At 35.8% G+C, this 22,447-nt stretch overlaps 1 protein-coding gene across 1 annotated transcript in view; it reads left to right on the forward strand.

Annotated features, from left to right (window-relative positions):
- The window catches only part of MTBP (MDM2 binding protein), a 78,639-nt gene that overhangs the window by 31,297 nt on the left and 24,895 nt on the right, over positions 1-22,447 (forward strand). Inside the window, exons 12-14 of the mRNA XM_003256161.2 lie at positions 11,084-11,257; positions 13,391-13,498; positions 20,488-20,649. Coding sequence (XP_003256209.1) covers positions 11,084-11,257; positions 13,391-13,498; positions 20,488-20,649 — 444 coding nt within the window. The remainder of the gene's footprint in view (positions 1-11,083; positions 11,258-13,390; positions 13,499-20,487; positions 20,650-22,447) is intronic.

The following is a 22,447-nucleotide window of genomic DNA, read 5'->3' on the forward strand; positions in this document are numbered from 1 at the left end:
CGTGGTGCTGGTACCAAAACAGAGATATAGATCAATGGAACAGAACAGAGCCCTCAGAAATAACGCCACACATCTACAACTATCTGATCTTTGACAAACCTGACAAAAACAAGCAATGGGGAAAGGATTCCCTATTTAATAAATGGTGCTGGGAAAACTGGCTAGCCATATGTAGAAAGCTGAAACTGGATCCCTTCCTTACACCTTATACAAAAATTAATTCAAGATGGATTAAAGACTTACATGTTAGACCTAAAACCATAAAAACCCTAGAAGAAAACCTAGGCATTACCATTCAGGACATAGGCATGGGCAAAGACTTCATGAGTAAAACACCAAAAGCAATGGCAACAAAAGCCAAAATTGACTAATGGGATCTAATTAAACTAAAGAGCTTCTGCACAGCAAAAGAAACTATCATCAGAGTGAACAGGCAACCTACAGAATGGGAGAAAACTTTTGCAATCTATCCATCTGACAAAGGGCTAATATCCAGAATCTACAAGGAACTTAAACAAATTTACAAGAAAAAAGCAAACAACCCCATCAAAAAGTGGGCTAAGGATATGAACAGACACTTCTCAGAAAAAGACATTTATGCAGCCAATAAACATATGAAAAAAATCTCATCATCACTGGTCATTAGAGAAATGCAAATCAAAACCACAGTGAGATACCATCCCACGCCACTTAGAATGGCAATCATTAAAAAGTCAGGAAACAACAGATGCTGGAGAGGATCTGGAGAAATAGGAACACTTATACACTGTCAGTGGGAGTGTAAATTAGTTCAACCATTGTGGAAGACAGTGTGGCAATTCCTCAATGATCTAGAACTAGAAATACCATTTGACCCAGCAATCCCATTACTGGGCATATACCCAAAGGATTATAAATCATTCTGCTATACAGACACCTGCACATATATGCTTATTGTGGCACTATTCACAATAGCAAAGACTTGGAACCAACCCAAATGCCCATCAATGATAGACTGGATAAAGAAAATGTGGCACATATACACCATGGAATACTATGCAGCCATAAAAAAGAATGAGTTCATGTCCTTTGCACAGACATGGATGAAGCTGGAAACCATCATTCTCATCAAACTAACAGAAGAACAGAAAATCAAACACTGCATGTTCTCACTCATAAGTGGGAGTTGAACAGTGAGAACACATGGACACAGGGAGGGGAACATCACACACTGGGGCCTGTCAGGGCCTGGGGAGTTAGGGGAGGGATAGCATTGGGAGAAATACCTAATATAGATGATGGGTTGATGGGTGCAGCAAACCACCATGGCACGTGTATACCTATGTAACAAACCTGCACGTTCTGTACATGTATCCCAGAACTTAAAGTATAATAATAATAAAAAAAAAACTTGGTCTTTTCAATTTTATGTCTTGATATTTGTGGAAATAATTTATTCTCATGTAGCAGAGTAATAGTATCTGACAATTTTATAATTCTAGATGTTTGATAATTTTAGAAGTCTGAACTCCAATATTGCCTCATATTTTTAAAATTGGAATTATTTTGAAAAGAAACATGTTAAAGGCACTCTTGGAGAAAATAATATCTGATTGTTTTGTTGACTAACAATTCTTCTAATAAAAATATTTTTAGAGGGACTAGACTAATGACTGATAGAATGTTTTGAAATGGTGAAGCATGTGCCTTTTCCACATTCAAATCACCATGGTGAAAGTGTTTCAAAATAGTGGGCTGACATCAACAGTGGATTGGATAAAGAAAATGTGGTACATATATACCAGGAATAGTATGCAGCCATAAGAAAAGATCGTATGTATACGCTATGGAATACTATGCAGCCATAAAAAATGATCCATAAACACTATGGACTACTATGCAGCTATGAAAAGATGGTACATATACACCATGGAATACTGTGCAGCCATAAGAAATGTGGTACATGTACACCATGGAATACTGTGGAACCATGTCCTTTGCAACACCATGGATGCAACTGGCGGCCATTATCCTAAACGAATTATCACAGAAACAGAAAACCAAATATCGTATGTTCTCACAAATGGAGGCTAAACCCTGGATATACACAAATATAAAGATGGGAATAGTAGGCACTGGGGACTCCAAAGGAGAGAAGTTGTGTACTATGTTCACAGTCTGGGTGACAGGATTAATAGAAGCACAGACCTTAACATCACACAATATACCCTTATGAGAAACCTGCATGTGTACCTCCTGAATCTACACTCAAAGTTAAAATAATAAATAGTGGGCTGAAACAGATAAGGTTAAAATAGTACAGTACAAGTGATCTATAAATTTCATCTTGAGAAATAAAGGACTGATAAGGATTTTGAAATAAATTTTAGTGACAGAGACAAAGTATTCTTTTAGTCAACAAAAATTTTTCTGTGCCTGCTGTGTGCAAGGCATTACTGTGGTGCTAGGAATACAATGGTAAACCTTTCAACTAACTTGACTACCAACCTTTATTGTACACTTAACTTTATACTCATTCTTTTCAAGCGCATATGAAACATGCTTCAGGACAGACCTGTATACATGCTAGCCCATTAAATGAATCTCAGTAAATTTAAAAGGATAGAAATAATACACATGATATCCTCCAATTTCAATGGAATTAAGTTAGAAATCGACAACAGAAGGAAACCTGAGAGATCTCTCAACTATTTGGGAATTAACACACTTCCAAATAACCTATAGGTCAAAGAAAAAATCAAGAAGGAAATTACAAAATAGTTTTAACTGAATGAAAATAAAAACAAAACATAAAATGTATGGAACACAGCTAAAGCAGTACTAAGAATATCTGAAATGCTTATCTTAGAATGGAAGAAAGACCAACAATCAATAATTTAACCATCAACCTCAGTAAGCAAGAAGACCTAATCTAAATGAGTAGAAGGAAAGAAATAGACCAGAAATTAATTAATAAAATATTGAAGAATATGTCTACCAAAAGAAGTATAAGACATACACTGAAAACCCCAAAACATTACTGAGAGTAATTAAAGAAAATATATGTAAATGGAGAGATATACCATATTTAGAGTTTGGAAAACTCAGCATTATTAAGATAGAACTCCAAATTCAACCCAATGCCTATCAAAATTCCAGCAGGCCTTTCTGTAGAAATTGACAAACTGCAGGAGTTCAAGACCAGCCTGGCCAACATGGCAAAACCCTGTGTTTACAAAAAAAAAAAAAAAAAATTAGCCGGGCGTGGTAGCAGGGCCTGTAGTCCCAGCTGCTCTGGATGCTGAGGCAGGAGAATCGCTTGAACCCGGGAGGCGGAGGTTGCGGTGAGCCAAGATCTCGCCACTGCACTCCAGCCTGGGCAACAGAGCGAGACTCGCATCTCAAAAAAAAAAAAAGAAAAAAGAAAAGAAATTGATAAACTGATCCTAAATTTATATGGAATTGCAAAGCACCTAGAATGGCCAGAACAATTTTGAAAAGGAAAAACAACATTTGAGAACTTATGCTACCTGATCTCATGATTTATTATAAAGCCACAGTTCTCAAGACATGGTGGTATTGGGCTAAGAATACATAGATCCATGGAACAGAACAGAGTCAGATGCCAATGGCAAAAGGACAATTTCAACACACTGCTGGAAGAACTGGATATCCACATGTAAAAATTATGTATATATATGGATATATGTATTTAGACTTTTACTTTAAATGAAAATTAGCTCAAAATGGATCATGTAACTAAATTCAAGAGCTAAAATGAGAAAGCTTTTGTAAGATAACACAGATAACAAATCTATAAATTAGAAAAAGAAAACAAATTTATAAAGTAGAATTCACCAAGGTTCAAAATGCTCACTTTTTGATAAACACTATTAAGAACATTTAAAAACAAGCTACTTAGAGAAAATAGTTCCAGTCATATATCTGACAATGGACAGATATATTTGAAAAATTCTCCCAATTTTATATATAATAAAACAACCCAATTAATAAGTGAGTGAAATGCTTGAATAGACATTTCGCCAAAGAAGATACACGAATAACTAGTAAACTCCATGAAAAGATGCCCAACATCATTAGTCTCTTGGGAGATGCAAATTACAACCAAAATGTGATTCTACAACACACTCACTAGAATGGCCGTAATTGAAAACAGTGACTATCAAATGTTGATGAGGATGTGGAGAAACTGCACATCTCACACATTGTTGCTGGGGATGTACAATAGCACAGCTAGTAAGGAAAACAGTTTGGCAGTTAAACTTGCACTTGACTGTGCAATCCAGCCCTTTCATTCCTAGATATTTACCCAGGAGAAATGAGAACATATGTTTACATGAAGGCTTATATGCAAGTGTTTATAAAAGTATTGTTTGCAATAGCCAACACTTGGAAATTATGCAAATATTTATCATCTGGTGAAGAGATCTTTTTTTTTGCATATAATGGAATACTGAAGAATGAGAAGGCATGAAAAGTTTGGGGTGTACCTGAAAAACATTATGCTTAGTTTATAAATAAAGTCAGACAAGGTTAGATTATTTATTGTAAGATCATATGTATGAAATTCCTATAAAAGGCAGAAGGAGACAGCAGATCAATGGTTGTCTGAGGCCATGGGTAGAAGGGATATTGACTGCAAAGGTGCGATGGAAGTTTCTCAAAACTGGATCATAGTGATGGATGCACAGTTGTTTACATTTCCCGAAATTTGTTAAAGTTAGACTTTAATATATATGTACATATGTAAATACATATATAATTTTACATCATTAAAGGTTTTTATTTTTTATAAGGATCACTTTTTATAAGAATCATTCGGGTCCTTCAACCTAAATGCAGAGTTTTGTTTATCTCTCTAGTTTAATGATTCTTAACACCAGCTATAAATTAGAATCATTTCGACAGTTATTTAAAGTTATTTAAAGAATCACTTTTTTTCTAAGAATCATTTAGGTCCTTCAGTCTAAATGCAGAGTTTTGTTTCTCTCTCTAGTTCAATGATTCTTAACACCAGCTGCAAATTAGAATCACCTTGACAGTTATTTAAAAATGTCAAGCTGAGCTCCACCTGAAAATAATTCAACCCAAATATATGGGGTGGGCCCAGGGTGTCAGTGGTTTGTTAGAGCATCCTTGGTGGTTCAAATGTATATCCAAGATTGAGAACCTCTGCCCTAGGTGGTGCTTTCCCCAACACGAGGTGAAATCACTGTCACTGAAGAATCCTTTAGATGCTCTGAGGCAGAAAAAAAATTGAGAATCGCTACTTTAGGCCTTTAATTCCTTATCTAGAAAATGAGGATACTACTACTTACTTATTGTATCTCAAACTTGTTTGAATCAAACTGGTAATGAAGGTACACACTTTCTAAATTCTGCAGTAGCTTTTTGTTATTCTGTCCAATCTTCTATGCTTCTGTGTCTGTGGAACAATAAAGAAATCATTGCTATTCATAATGAGTAAGATCTGGAAATATCTTCTGAATGGCTTCTCTATTCATTGTAGCTTTTGAATTGTATATTTTATTATATAGTAATTGAGAGGAAATGTATATAGTTTATGATCCTAATATTACTTAATTGTTTAAAATAGTCATGGTGGAATTTATAAATCCTGTGTTTTTATAATTTTCACAGTAGTGAGTTATACACCTGTTCAACAGTACTATTCTTTTTTTTCTTTCTTTCTTTTTTTGAGACGGAGTCTTGCTTTGTGACCAGGCTGGAATGCAGTAGCGTGATCTCGGCTCATTGCAACCTCCACCTCCTGGGTTCAAGCGATTCTCCTGCCTCAGCCTCCCAAGTAGCTAAGATTACAGGCACATGCCACCACGCCTGGCTAATTTTTTGTATTTTTAGTAGAGATGGGGTTTCACCTTGTTAGCCAGGATGGTCTTGATCTCCTGACCTCGTGATTCAACCACCTCAGCCTTCCGAAGTGCTGGGATTACAGGCATGAGCCACCGCACCCGGCCAGTCCTATCATTTTTTTTAACTATTTTAGATTCTTTTTAAAATTGAGCCACAGTCATTTTCTTGAACAATTTCCGTGGCAGCCTAGTTCTATGCTAAATTATTCAAAGCTTAGTCTGATGAATAGGGTGGGGTATCAAGCTAGGAGATACATTTTTGAAGATGGTTTATGAATATAAAGTAATTAGATTTTTTTTCTTGTGCCTCCCCAGCTGGCACTAAGGGCTGTTTCAAAAGTTGAGTCTAGAATTAAACAGTGATCTCATTGTTGAAAAGAGTGTAGCCTCCTAAGATGCCTACATTGGAAACTAGATTTTGTTTTATTATTTCATTTTTGGAATGATTATTAAAATAATTGGTTATATTATTTTGCCATTTCTTTATGAACATATATAATAACTATCAGTAAGTCAGAATATTCACTTACCCAGAATATCCTGTTTCCCCTGTAGTCCTGGGATATATTTTTTCCTTCCATCATGTGGAATATTATTTATCCTTTAGATTATTATAATTTTGTTTTCATATTAGCTGTTAAAATGAGTATTATAAGGTTTTAAGAACCACTAAGAAACTTATTGACAAAGAATATAACTTGATTTTTATTATGTAAGATTTTTTTGCTAATACTAATAAAGACATAAGACTTTATTGTGGTTTATGTGTTATCTGTAAACTTTGATGCAACTAATAGACACTTGGTAGTTTCTGCTTCTCCCATTTTATCGGTATAGTATATCCAAAATATACGTATGCTTTTGGTGGAGAGGGGCATACAAGCCAACACCTTATCAAATGATAATGTAAATAAACATAACAGTTGAAAATAGACTTTTTTTTAGTAATCATTTTCCCTTATTACTTTAGGAAGAGTGATGAGGCTGGAATAACTATGCTAATTGTAAATCTGTTACTCCCTGTGGCATTTACATAAAAGTTATTTAATAAGTCTTCAATTAACACCTGCCAAATCTGGAGCAACATTTTTTAAATGACTGCAGAGTCATTATGGCTAAGAGAGTTCTTTACAGTAAATATTTTTCTTTTGAGGAAAATAAGATTGTTGTAATTACAAGCTTCGGTGATTAAAATGCAAGTAAAGGTGATGAGATTTAAAATAAATGTGGAAAGAATGTCAGATTGAAGAGAGAGATATATATAAGTTGAATCAGCAAGCAGCTAAAATGGTAAATGAATTAAGGTCGCTGTATCTTTTGGCAAACCTTAATTTCAAATAAAACTGGTAACAACAAGTGTTTTTCTTTTCTAATAACCTTTATTTAAATTCATGTTCTAAAACTGCAGTTTATGAGCAGAATTAATGTCACTCTAGCTATCTAATTGTAAAAATCGTTTTTGTTACTTCATCATTGTTTTCGGGAATAGACTATAACGCACAGTATCTTCCTATCTATGAAATAAACTGTAGCTATTGTAATAAAATTACAGTACTTTCTTAGTGTTTTGGGATGTATATATGTGTATATATGACATTCTATATACTACATAAAAGAATCTTTTATTTGCTGTGTGGTTGTCTATAAAGAACTGAAGTACTGTTAAGAACTTTCTTTTTGTGAGCAGAACTTTACATTCCTAAGATAATTTTTAAAAATACAGTTTTATTGAGATATAATGCATACCATACATTTTACCCTTTTAAAGTTTACAGTTCAGTGGCTTTTAAAATATAATCACAGAATTGTGCAACTGTCACTACAATCAAGTTTAGGGCATTTTAATCTCCCCAGAAAGAAACCCCATATGCATTAGCAATGATTGCGCATTTCCACCACCCATTCCTCCCCCTACCCCTAAGCAACCATGTATCTATTCTGGTCTGTATAGATTTGACTGTTCTGGACATGTCATAGAAGTGTAATCATATAATGTCTAGTTTTTAATGACTGGCTTCTTGGACTTAGTATAATGTTTTCAAAGTTCATCCATGCTGTACGTGCTGTAGCATACGCCAGGACATCATCCTCTTTATTGCTGAATAATATTTCATCACTTAGATATACCACATTTTATGTATCCACACGTCAGTTGATGGACATTTGGGATGTTGACACTTTTAGGCTATTATGAATAATGCTGCTCTGAATATAAAGGTACAGGCTTAAAATAATTTTCAGTATAAGTCTAGGAGTGGAGTTGCTGGGCTTCATCTTTTTTCAGTGTCTTAAGGTAGAAGGTTAGGTTATTGATTGAGATCTTTAACACTACTTCAGCTATGTTTGATAAATTTTATATCTTTCATTTATCTTAGAGTATTTTTAAATTTCCATTGTGATTTCATATTTGACCCATTGGTTATTTGTTGGTGTGTTGTTTAATTTCCACATATTTGTTAATTTCCCAAATTTCTTTGAATTATTAGTGTCTAAAAGGACGAATGATCTTAGTCCTTTTAAGTTTATTGTACTTTTCCACTCCAGTGTTTCCATTGGGTTTTTATTTTATATCTTTTCATCTATGTTCTCTATTTGATGAGACATAGTCATCATACCTTTCATTTCTTCTTTAAGCATGGTTTCCTTTAGTTCTTTAAATGTATTTATAATGTTTGCTTTGAAGTCTTTGTTATGTTTAACTTCTGGGACCTCTCACAAGTATTTTCTATCACTTGCTTTTCCCCTTCTGTAGGTATTACACATTCCTGTTTCTTTGCATGTCTCATAATTTCTTGATAAAGATGACAATTTAGGTAATATATTGTAGCTATTGGTTAATTTATCTCCCCCCTTATTAGGTTTGTTTTCTTGTTGTTTGTGTATTTATTTGTTGTATGAGTTGGCTAGGCAATTTTAATGAAGTCTGTTTGACTTTGGTGTCACTCTTCAGAGGGTGCGGCCTTCAGTGTGGCCACATTCACCCTGGGAATCCAGTGGTCTCTACCTGACTCACTTTGCCTTTCCCTGATACCTTCTTTGTCTGCCTCATTTGCTATCACATGTAGCTGCTTTATACCTCACTAATTGCCATCTTCACTAATTGCTTTATTGTTTTTGACAATGCATTGGGGCTTAAATTGTTCCACATCTGTTTAAATTTGATTCATTTTTGTGGCCATTCTTCAATTTGAATTCTGACACCAAGATGACACTTCTTAGCTGTCTCATTCCCTGGTTCTCTCTAATGAATTAGATCTTTTGCTTGTTTCTCTTAATTAAGTGAACTACCAGCCTCCTTTTATTTGCTTATTACCAAGTCTCCATAGTTTTTGAGACCACTTTTAGGCTCCAACTTACCCGCAATCTGAGTCAGATAAAGTCAGTTTCTTTGGGTAGAGCTTAGGGCCTTCTGTTTTAAGGTCTCTTCCCCTGGGTAAAATCTCTGAGCCACTACTTCGGTAGCTGGGCCAGCATGTAGCTTCTGGTCTTCTTTATGTACCTCTCCCAGTGTAGAAACTGCCCTGTGAATGCGCTGAGGTGAGGACGTTTGGGTCCCTATTTTCTCAGCTTTCCTATCCTGGGGTTGAACCTCTACCTTATCAGTAGGGGCTAGGTGGAGAAAGGAAGTCCCTGAATTCTCATCATATGCATCAGGAATTTAGTCTTTTCAACTCAGAATGAGGGGATGAGAAATTGCTGACAGCCTGCTCCTTCCCATGAGATGCTGTAACCCTTTACTGGAAGCCAAGGGAAAAGGGAGACCCATCTTTTTGGCCACAGCCGCTTGGATTGGAGTTTCTGTCCATCTGCGTTGGGAATGGGTGGGGAAAAGCAGGCTGTGGCTGAAGTGCTGCGGACTCTTAAAAACTAAGCCACAACCTGCTTCTTCCCAACCCATTCCCAACTCAATGGATAGAAGCTCCAATCTGTCCAACCTGCTTCTTCCCAATCCTAATCTTAGTATATTTTCCTGAAAAAATGTTTCTTAATTTGGTATATACCCTTAGGATCATTTCACCAGTTGTGCTTGTATTGCTGGGGAGTGGGTCCACAGACTTTCTCACCCTGCCATCCTGATAGCCCCTAAAATAAACTTAAGGGAAATAGAGACATAGATAACTTTTTAAAGAGGTAAGCATTCACTTTGATTCCCTGATAATCAATCAACCCTTAACTCTGCCTTATAGATCTCAAGCCAAAGACACTTTGTTTTACCCTCTCCAGAGAATAAGCCTCTAATCTTCTGACAGTCATTTGCCTGAATAGAATAAGGGATCAGAAGGCCTGTTTCTTAAGTTGACTTTCAAACTCTGTTCCTATTCCAGCTTCATTTTGCTTCCAGTGCCATCTGGGGTCACCATTCCAGAGCCTCTTGAGGACGCGTGTATAAATTGTGTTGCTCTGGGGCTTTCTCTGTTGTTTTTCTCAGCCCCTTAGCAGTGGAGAGATTGAAGTTTGTTACCAATTGTTCATATGCTTTTCTGCTTTCAAATTTTAGTTGTTGTCTCTTCCAGATATTAGTTCTTGTAGATTTATGCTATTTTTAAGATTTCTTTATTCTCATTTAGTGGAATTTCAGGAGATAGTGAATATAAATGTTTATGTCCAACTCACCATCTTCAACAAAAAAGATTCTACTTCTATTTTTAATCTCAAAGGTTTCACAGTTTTTCTTCAACCTTCACTATAACCCTCACTTGATTTGCTTTTAAAATATACTAGACACTGTCTTAACTGACCTTCACATAACTGGCATGCCAGATTAATGAATGCTCTCCATTCCTTCTGTAAAATACATTATGGATGCCCACTGCAAAAAGCTACTCCCAAGTATAGCTGTATCCTTCTGCTCCCACCAATTAAGTTGGTGTTTGTAGGAGTCAGTTTATTCCTCTTTAAAGAAATGGAAGCTGTAAACATTATTGATGTGGTTATTTAAGAAATATACTGTAGAACTCTGGTAAGCCATATCAAAAGTTAAAGAATGAGTACACATACTTTTAAAATAAAAGATTTATGCTTTGTAATTGTTATGATTTTTTGCTTTAACAGCTTTCTCAGTTAAACGAACAACTACTAGCCCTGAATGTATTAACAGCTTGTTTTAAAATAACAAAAAACTTTATTATATCCTATGGATCAAATGTATGGTTCTGTTGTGTTGTGTGCTGAATTTTCACATACTTAACAAGATAATTGTTTTTGTTTAGTTCCAGATGTTGAAGTGAAAGGAGAGTGTTCTAGCTATTATCTCTTGTTACAAGGTAATGGCAATAGAAGATGTAAAGCCACATTGATTCACTCAGCCAACCAGATCAATGGCTCATTTGCACTCAATTTAATTCATGGAAAGATGAAAACAAAGACAGAAGAAGCCAAATTGAGTAAGTGTTAACTTTAGGTAGAAAAACATGTTTACATTGTTTGTGTGTGTAGTTAGCATATGTGGCTTTAAGTAGAAGAAATACTAAAAATTTAATGAATTTATTTTCACCAAACTCCATTCTCTTTCATTAATTTACCTTTTATTTAAAACATATTGTGACATATTTTTACAATTTAATGTGCAAAGAGCAAATTCCTTTTACATTATACCTAGTAAAATTTAGTAGATCAGCCTTCAAGTCTAAAAATGAAATTTTTAGTATTTTCCACTTTAAATACATAGATTTTGTTATATTTCTCATTTTCATTTATATCATCTCAAGCCACATGTTCTATTTTATTGCCTGTCTTTCTTCCCAGGCTTTATTATTTAGGTTATCGATTGCTGCATAACAAACTACCCCAAATTTAGCTTAAAAACAGCAGTTTATTATTATCTCTCATGGTCCTGTGGGTTGAGTGGGCTCAGCTGGATGTTTCTATTTTGAGGTCCTGCATATGATTACAGTCACATACAACTATGGCTCCAGTCATTTGAAGATTCCACAGGGCTTGATGTCTAAGATAGCTTCTTCACACCCATGTTTGGTGCCTGGGCTAGGATGACTGGAACAGATGAGGTCTGATTTTCTCTTCACAGGCCCTTTCCTCACAGCTAGCTTGGGCTTCCTTACAACATCATGGCCTTAGGGCAGACTGACTTCTTTTTTTTTTTTTTTTTTTTGAGACAAAGTCTTTCTCTGTCACCAGGCTGGAGTGCAGTGGTGCAATCTTCGCTCACTGCAACCTCTGCCTCCCAGGTTCAAGCGATTCTCCTGCCTCAGCCTCCCGAGTAGCTGGGACTACAGGTGTGCGCCACCATGCCCAGCTAATTTGTGTATTTTTAGTAGAGACGGGGTTTCACCATGTTGGCGAGGATGGTCTTGATCTCTTGACCTCGTGATCTGCCTGCCTCAGCCTCCCGAAGTGCTGGGATTACAAGCGTGAGCCACTGCGCCCGGCCTAGGCTGACTTCTTATATGGTTGCTGACTTAGAGCAATTGTTCTGTGAAGCTACAAGGCTTTCTGTTTCCTAGCTAGAAGTCATTCAGTGTCACGTTTACGTTACCTTATTTGTTACACAGTGTGAAGCATGCCCAATAATTAGCAATATTAAGGGAGGACTGCTACAGCGTGGAGAATAGGGAAGATCATCACTATGCCAACCACCAGTAATGGGAGTCTAAATACGTCTTTCTGCTGCCCCCCTGGGCTACTATTTAGGTCCACCATGTACTGGTTACCAATTTGTCCTAGTCCGGTGTGACAGAGCACACTCACATACAAGTTATGTGAAGCAGGTTTATTACTTACAGATAGGCAGCAAGGAACAAAAGAAGCCTAGGATCTGTTGTGAGCCAGGCCCCCAAGGCTCATGAAAGCTTCCCAGGACAGATGGAGTCTTGACTGCATGTGCACCATTTGCATCACAGCTAAGGGACCCCAAAAGGCAGCCTGACCTGGCTTCTGTATTTCAGGGGCCATGTGACTCATTGGGCAACGCTTTGAAGGACATCCTGCTTTTAGGGGAGAGAGGAAAAAAACCCAAGCTATCCTAGGCAGTTCCTCCCTATTTCAATACAGTACATTTCCAGTGCATTCTACAGTTATTCTGAGTACAATGGGCATGAAGAATGGGGAGAGAGACACGGCTAAGGCCGTCGTGGGACCATCCAGCACACTTATCTAGGTTGGATTCATTGTGGAGGGGACTGCACAAAAAGGAATAACAGGAGATGTGGTTCATTCAGTGGCTTTTGGGGGTATCTTTAGAGACTAGCTACCATTCCCTATCTGTGATTTCTGATCAGGTAGAAGAAAATGTGATTCAGGGAATTCTACTTTGCTATCTAAATTCCCTCAATTTAAAAATCAGGTCAATGTTTAAAATGCAAAATAATTGAGTATGCTTATTTTCTGCTGCCTAATTATTATTATTATTATTTACTTTGAAATATATGAGATCGAGAGAGGTGAGTGATTGACTTTTATTTTTTGTTAAATCATTGCTATTACACATTTCCTAGCAACTGAGTACTAATTGTTGGCAAAGGGCATTGTTAATGTTGACCTTTTTTTTTCTTATTTCTCAGATTTTCCTTTTGACTTATTATTACTTCCACATTTTTCTGGGGAGCAGATTGTTCAGAGAGAGAAACAGTTGGCTAATGTTCAAGTTTTAGCTTTGAAAGAATGCCTAAGTAAGTAACAATTTGTATATTTCATCCTACTCTAAAAATGTTGACTTGTTTGGACATAAGCTACCTTCATTTGCACACTTTTTCTTATATAGTTGGTCTTTTAGTTATGCTACTTATTTATAGAACTATTTTTGAAAGCGATGATGTAGAGTAGAAGAGACATTTTCACTAGATTCAGAATATTTCTGTTTGTTTGTACATCACTGTTAACATTTGTAAAAATATTTCGTCAGGGAAATTTTGTATTTCAAAATTTGTTTTTAATTGTATGCTAGAAAAGGTATGTAAGTTTTATTTTTCGGTTTAATGTAGATCTCTTGATAAAATATCCTTTTATATATTTTTGGTAGCAGAAGTTGGATGCTACAAATAGGAAAAAATGCAAGTCTTAGGGAAATTAATGTGTTACCTTGAGCATTGATTCTTAGAGTTTAATAATGATCATCAATAATAAGTAAGAACATTTCATGTACTAAGTGACATTGGCATTATAGATTTATCTTATTCAGAAAAGAGTCATAATTTCACATTTTTTCTCTTTTACAGTTAATTTGACTTTCAGTCTTATTTTTTAATATAAATTTTAAGCATTCATTTGTTGCCTAATTGAACTTATTTATTGTTATGTAATTTCTGTGAAATTGATTCAAATTGTGAGTCCTCCTTAGTTGTATGTAGAAAAAAAGTTATTCGAATTATATATTACATATATTATAAAATAAGAGCTATCATTCCTTTCTTTAAAAACATATTTAAAAATTGTGAATTCAGTAGCCTACCTATTTGGTAGAAGATAATTTTAGAATAGTTGGTCTCAATTATTCATGGAAAGATTGCAAACTTTTTCAATTGTAAATATCCAGGGTAATTGTGTAGTCTTGAGCTCCTCTAACCATTGGTGTTTTTTTTTTTTAAACCAAGAAAATGATGTTTGCTCAAGGAAAGCATAATTAGAAAGGCAAATCATTTTTAATAAGTGTAGTACATGCTATAACCAACAAATACATAAATGCACACACACACATATGTACTGAAATACCAGTATTGTTATGCATATAAAATGTTTATTTCAGACATCAGCCAGCCGTATTACTCATTTTTTAGCTTTGCTCTATTCCTGCCAAAAACCCATCAGGCCCTGATTTCCTTGCCATAAGCCTCTTGCAGCTTTTTATAACTCAGTTCCTTCAACATCTCCACTGTTTCATCTTCCCCTCTGTTCCTCACCTTTCCAAACAGAAAAGCTATCAGAAGAGCAGGGACCTCTCTGAAGCTGGTGCATCTCTTCTTTGTGAAAGGAGAAGACTTAACCCCAAGAGGGCCGTCCCTCCTGGTTGTGTGGGAAGGGAAATATGACATCTATAAGTAGGTTGCTGCCTAGAGGTGTGAGTGAAAAGTTCAACAGAGTTGGTGAGAGGGCAGGAGAGGGTACAGAAATGCTAAAAAAAAAAATCGTAGGGATGCCACTAGACTGGGCAAAGAGTAAGGTGGGAACCTGAAACTGAAGAAGACCTTAGAGCTGGTTGCTGCTAGAGACACTAGCTCTGGGTATGTCCATGAAATGGCCAATTTGCAATTGGAAGCATTAAATCTTGATTCAGATAAATGATCCAGTTAATCTATTTATGATGAAAATGCTTACTGAACAAAACTCTTCTCTACCCAGAGAGTTAATACTGGATTAAAAACTTGGAGACAAAGATGCATCTGTTTAGAATGCCTGTGTCTCAAAAGGCAGAGGCAAATGACAGCAAAAGAAAGTTTCCAATGTAAGCATGTCTTAAGTGTCTACTTCAGTGATTTTCAAATAAGTGAAGTGTGAATATAAAAGTACTTAAAGTAATGCAGTTAACTTATTTGTACATGATAAAAAGTGAAGAATATAATGGGAACAGCTCTCTTTGGAAAAAAATTAGTGGTTCAGTATCCATACAGAGATTATAGTGTTGACAGAAAAACAAAATTTGTTCAAAAAGATTTCCTCAAATTATCAACAAAACACGGGGTAGACTTGTTACTCTTTTTCCACTATTTCTCTAATACTAAATTAGAAAGAATAGCCAGAAAAATTTGCACAAAAATGTACTCAAAAATGTACTCACTAATAACACTATTGAGGCACTTTGTTTTTTAAAATAACGCGAAATAAAATTTATTAGGGCTTAATTTTTAAAATTAGTTTATTTTCATTAATTTTATTTTGAAAATTACATCTAATACTATTTAATTAGAATGATATTTAAAATTTATAAGCTTGTGACTTATTTTAGCAAGTTTGTTGGTAATTTATAAGTTTTCGTATTTGAAAATATTAAAAATCTTGTTTCACTGATTTTTCAAGAAAAGGCTTAAGAATGCTGAACGATTTTTAAAGACTGTTCAGTATGATGCAAGGTAAATATGAAAACAGCAGTATTATCATTTTGCTCCAGTATTGCAGTCTCTACTCTGAGCTCCCTACATCTTTGTTAAATTTATAAAACACAGTGCAAAGCTTATGCTCGACCTGCTGATTCCTTTGGATGTTCTGCTTCTACATTTTTCTTTAATAAATCCTTAGTTATTACTAGCTTTCTCAGGAAAATAGCATTTTTATGCTAACTCATTTTTAGACTTTAGTCCAATGTTTTCCTCTCAAATATTTATCTGCCACTTATATGCAAACTAATTTGTGTGAAGATTATGTTTTACCTAGGTAAATTATCCTGCTCATAACTTGTAAACTTCATCTGTTTTCTCTCTCCATTTCTTCATCATTAAGGTCAATATGGATTCTTACTCTGTTCTTCAAATTGTAATATAATTGACAGGTTTAATAAATATAGGTCAGGTTCAGGTTCAGATTTGAGAGTGTGTGTGTGTGTGTGTGTATAATTTTTTTTTTTTGAGACAGAATTTTGCTCTGTCAGCCAGGCTGGAGTGCAGTGGCATGATCTTGGCCCACTGCAACTTCCACCTCCCTAGTTCAAGTGATTCTTGTGCTTCAGCCTCCCAAGTAGCTAGCATTACAGGCATGTACCACCACGCCTGGCTAATTTTTCTATTTTTAGTAGAGATGAGGTTTCTTCATGTTGCCCAGGCTGGTCTTGAACTCTGGACCTCAGGTGATTCACCTGCTTTGGCCTCCCAAAGTGCTGAGATTACAGGAGCAAGCCAACACACCCGGCCAGATTTGAGTATATTTTTAACATTAATAAAAACATAGGGGCTAATTTCTGAAGCAGATTACTCCGTACACCTCCCAGATAAAACCAAACCGTCGATAACTTTTTGTTTTAGAATGGCTCCCAGCAGATTGTGCAGAAAAAGACAATAAGCCTTATGATTTTCTCACTAAGAAGATGTAATAGAGGCAGAATATATTACAGCTCTCATTTTACTGTTACTAATGTTCTTGATTGTGGAAGCCATGTTAGTTATCTTGGGTCAGATTTGGAAGGACCCTACCAATGTCCACATTGGTGATGCAGGATTTTACAGAGGCTTGTATCATGAAGCTGATGTTCTAAAGTAGAACCTTGATACTGTTTGCCTCCTTCTTATTCTACTCCCTTGCATTATTTATGTGCTGACCTCAGATAGTGTAATGTAATAATGCTTTAATCCTCTGTGTCTAAGGACACAATACAGTGCTTTTTAGGCAGTAAGCTCTTAAAATTAATAAATGTGTGTTTTGTTGAATTCTCTATGAACTTTTAGGTTACTGTTTTATTGTGGAAGAAAATGTTACTAGTCTAGAAGTGTTTTAAAATGGACTATTTTTATCAAAGTAATACACGGATATAGTTTGAAAAGTCAAATGATACTGAAAAAACTTCAAGTGGCAAACAGCAATGCACTATCCATGCCTCCCCATCTTTCAGTCCCTGTGTTCATAGACAGCTATCCTCAGCTCTTCCAGGTGGACCCCTATACAAATAATGTACGTATGCTGCTGTTTCTTTTTTTTTTTTTTTTTTTTTTTTGAGACGGAGTCTCGCTCTGTCGCCCAGGCTGGAGTGCAGTGGCGCGATCTCGGCTCACTGCAAGCTCCGCCTCCTGGGTTCACGCCATTCTCCTGCCTCAGCCTCTCCAAGTAGCTGGGACTACAGGCGCCCGCCGAGGCGGGCTGTTTCTTGATTTACCAGTTTCAGGCATTATCTTAACATCTAACTATGGGAGATAAAAACTTCACTTTCCCACATAATCCTCACTTTCTCTTTCTGCTTCTTAAAGTGAAGTCATGAATTTTGGTTAAATCAGTGGTTGGCTTTAACATTATTATAATTTTATGAATAAGTTTACTGCTGAGCCATGGTATAAATGATGATGATCAGATCTCTCTTACATAATTTTTTGTTTTTCTTATGGTTGATAATCACCTTATTTTAAATTTGCCTACTCTTCTGTATAGACAAAACATTGCTATGTATTTCCAGAGGCTCCAACATTTCTGCTGCACTCCTATCATTAACATTCATTGTGTGTTCAAATACATCAGTTCCTTTATATTTCTCTATTGTTTTCTTTCCTGGAGTGTTTCATATTTTGCTCGACTATGGACTGATTGCTTATATCTTGCTAATATCTTGAAGATTTCCCTTTCCTCTTTTCTTCTTTTGCAATGTTCTTTTTCCTAGACCCCTTATTCTCCTTTTTCTTGGACTGTGCCTTTGTTTGGTTGGTGCACTTCTTCCAGTCACTTTTTGAGCAAAGGTTCACGGAGCACAAATTTTTTGAGTTCTTGCATGTCTGAAAATTTATTAACTTCACTAATAAAATTCTAGGTTAAAAATCATTTTCCCTCAGAATTTCAATGATACTACTTCGTTGTCTTCTGCTTTGCTGTGTTTCTGTTGAGAAGTCAAATATAATTCCTATTCTTTGTGGTAATCTAATTTTGGTTTGTTTGGTTTTTACCCACTTTCTGGAAACTTTGTCTCCAGAAGCATTGTCTCTAGAAGGTTTACTCTGAGTCATACTGTGTTTATCTTTCCCCTCTTCCCCACCAGCCCCTGTGTAGGCTGGTATTGGCAATTTAAATGGGAGAGTCATATCTTGAAACTGTGTAGTTGATTGGCAATTTAAATGGGAGAGTCATATCTTGAAATCTGAAATTTTTTTTATCCTTTTAATAATTTTCTTCCTCCTAGTCTCTCTCTTTCTTTCTCTTTCTCTCTGGAGCTCTGGAGCTCTTACTAGATATTGACTTTACTGGACAGAATGCCTGATTTCCATTCCTAGTTTCATATTACTATGTTTTTGTTCTAGTTTTGGGGGGATATCTTCCATTTTATTTTGCAGCTCTTGTACGGAATTTTTGAAATTTGATCTCTTGTGTGCTTAATTTTAGAGTCTTTTTTTGTTCATTGATTTTTTTTTCTTTATCAAAGCATCCTGTACTTATTTCATGGGTGCAGTATCTTCTCATACGTCTATGAGAAAATTATAGCAAACTTTGTTTAGTTTTCTACAATGCTTTTGTTTCTGCTGGGCTCCCTTTTTTCTGTTTGTTTGTGTTAGTCTCTCTTTTGGATGTTTTTTAGTTTGGGATTCCAATGAATAATACCCACTTCTCCCCCCAACATTTGAACCAACTGAAAAATAAATGTAAGAAATATACAGATGGAGAGAAATTATAGATGAAAGCTGTACTAAAGGATATGGCTTTTTAGATCTATGGCCAAGTTGGCCTTCTCATACATACACCCAGCATCGAATTTTGCCACTGAATGGCTGTCAGAGCTAGGCAACTGCAGACCAACCCTGCAGCAGAAGTCTGCAGAGAAAATACATCCTGAAGACTTGCTCACTCAGATGAAAGTCAGAAGAATCTATCAGAGCATGCTTTGTTCATGACTAGCTCAGTGAGTGATGGGAAGGAAGAGGGGAGCTGAAAGTGTTAACTGAATCAAATCTTTACACAGGGAAATAAAGAGCTGCCTCTCCCCCTCAACACCTTTCCTTAATGTCTGGAGATTCTTTTGTTTCCATCCTATCTTGAAATGGAAGTTTTGTATGCTTACTTCTAAAGTAATATCTGTCAAGCTTCACTATAGTATGGTGAAGTGACAATTCAACATTTTGTTCATGAGCTTCTACCCCTAACTCCACCCCTTGCTATCTAGAGTTCTTTTCTCTGACAGCATTCAGTTTAACCAAAGGAGAATCCTCTGATATTTCCAGTGGGGCATTTGTGGATGTTAGCTTTCTGGTATCAAGGCTTGGAGTCCAACCTTTCAATGAATAGACTTTTCCTTAATCCCTTAGTTTTAACCCCAGCCTCAATACTATCTTTTCGTATACCTGATGTTCCATACAAAAAAAAAAAAAAGAAAAAAAATGCAAGCAATGTTGCCTGTCTAATAGGAATAGGTTGCGTAGGGGAAGGACCTGCAATTCTAACTTCCTGTGCTACATCCAGTCCTGTTTCAGTCCAGCATCTCACCACCAACTTTTGTAGTCCTCGGTAGTGCCTCTCTACAGGCATCCAAGGTGGCTGTTCCTCTACTCTGCAGACTCAGTTACCACTCGGCTGTCATTTATGTCTTCCAAAATTTGTTGAAAAATGTCATTATTTATCATTCCTTCTTTTGTTCTCCCTTTTTGTTTCTTTGCTGTGATTTTAGGTTTTGAGAAGAAGAAACAGAAGTGGCCAAGTTACCATATTTAACTGAAAGTCTAACAGGTTTTATTTCTACATAACCATGAACATAAGACCATTTTAATGCTCTGCAATATATTTCTGAAGGCTTTAGTAAACCTGCCTTTATCTGTTATCAACTTACAGTATCAATGAATTACTTCTGTTTGTCTCACAAAACTGGAAATTCTCCCATTATCTACAAATAGGATTAAAGTGAAAGAAGGCCTACAATCCTGAAAACAGGAATGTTGATTTACTAGAGAATTTCACTTGTTTTACTTCTGAAAATATTTTCCACAAAAGAGTAGTAGATGAGCTCCAAAGAGAATAAAAAATAAGTCAGTTGTATTGATTTGTCTTATAGAAAGGAGAAAGTTGGCAAAGCAGCCTGAAACAGTTTCTGTTGCTGAACTCAAAAGTCTGTTAGTACTCACAAGGAAACACTTTTTAGATTATTTTGATGCTGTGATTCCTAAAATGATTCTAAGAAAGATGGACAAAATTAAAACCTTCAATATATTAAATGGTAAGTTTTTTATTACTTTAAATTTTAGTTCTTTGTGTGTGTGTGACAACTATGACATTTATTATTAAAACATAAAATGTATTGGTCAAATCAAAATGTATTTCGCAAATTTAAATAATAATAGATACTTATATAGATACAAGTATGTATGTATATGTGATGAACTGTATTACTCATTTAAACATTATAAATTTTCTAGTAACTTTTTTCATTAAGTATGTTCAGTGTAATTGTTTTTGGGCAGAGGAAGAAGCACTTTAAGATGATGCCTCTCTTTAGTCTTACTAAGCTGCTGAAATGTGTGAATTTCTATTAAGCTACATTTCCATGAAGTGTGGAAAGCAAAATCTACATAGTAAATTTAATAGAGGTAAAAGTCCATATGATAAGATGATGCATATTTAACATTCAATAGGGGAGGAACAGTCAGACTTCACTGAGACAGCTGGAAATCATTTCATTATTTAGTTGTATTTCTTTCTGCTTTCCTGAGTTCCAGTGTTGTGATGAATTTGAATAACCTTGTTTAAGGACACAGGCTGTGGAGCTAAATGGTCAGGGTTCAGATCTCACTTTTGTTACTTGCTAACAATGTCTTTAGGCAAGTTATTCAACTCTTTGCCTGTTTTGTCATGTTTAAAATGGGAATAATAATATAACCCACTTATTAGGATTATTGTGAGGATTAGTAGGGTTATTGTGAGGATTGAATGAGTTGATACCTGTAAAACACTTAGAACACAAGTACCAAAAGAGATGTTATTTGTTTTATCATTATCATCACCATTGCATATCAGTACCCAAGTTAAATAGCATACAGAGTATTCTGAAAGGTGCTGGAGACATTTTTAGATTACCTGTAAATGGGGCATGTGTTCAATAAGTGAGAGACCATAGCTCCATGGTTATAGCATGGACTCTGGAGCAAGACTAGCAGCTTACTTGCTATGTGACCTTGGGCATGTTTTCTGATCTTTGTGCCTCTGCTTCTTTATCTTGAAATTAGGGATGACATAGGTAGTTATGAAGATTAATTATTCCTAAATTGCTTAGGCAGTTGCCTAGTGTAAAGTAAGTGCTGGTTAAATAAATATGAATTTTGAGGAGAGAACTACAAGTAGGGTAGAATAGTCATGAAGGCTGATTAGGAGCCAAGGAAGTTGATGTAGGTCTTGAATGATGCATAAGATCTAGATAGAGGAAAGATAAGATTTGCCAGGTAGAAGCACCATATTCAGGGTCATGGAGGTAAGAAAAGGCAAACTGGATCGAGAGAGAGATTGGCTTACCAGAGGATTTGTATGGGAGATAAGGGTTGAAAGATAGGAAGGGCTCAAATAATTGCTAGGGCTTTTAAAAAAGTTTAAGGATATGTATCTTAGAGTTACCTGTACAAAGGACACCTGACACACTGAGCTGCAGGAGAGCTCATCTTAAAATCAAAAAGGTTTGAGCGAAGGATGAACACAATCTACAGTCAGATTATGTCACTCCTTTGCCCAGACCTTCTTGATTGCTTCTAGTTGTACATAGAATGCATCATCCTTCATATGGTTTGTAAAAACCTTAAATGGTATCTGGCTTCATACTTATTCTAGTACCAGTACATTTCTGTTTCCTTTCTACCACAGGAAGTCCTTTCTTTCCTTGGACATGTTACATTTCTTTCTGCAGTGTCCTCTGCCTGGAATTCTTTTCTTCCAGCCTTTAACTGATTAACTGACGATCATTCTTCAGATCTTGATTTAAATGTCACTTTCTCAAAGAGGCTTTCCCAGACCTTCCCCAGTTTCCGTTG

This window comes from Nomascus leucogenys, chromosome 16 (genome assembly GCF_006542625.1).
Source record: "Nomascus leucogenys isolate Asia chromosome 16, Asia_NLE_v1, whole genome shotgun sequence".
In the NCBI taxonomy this organism is placed as follows: domain Eukaryota; kingdom Metazoa; phylum Chordata; class Mammalia; order Primates; family Hylobatidae; genus Nomascus; species Nomascus leucogenys.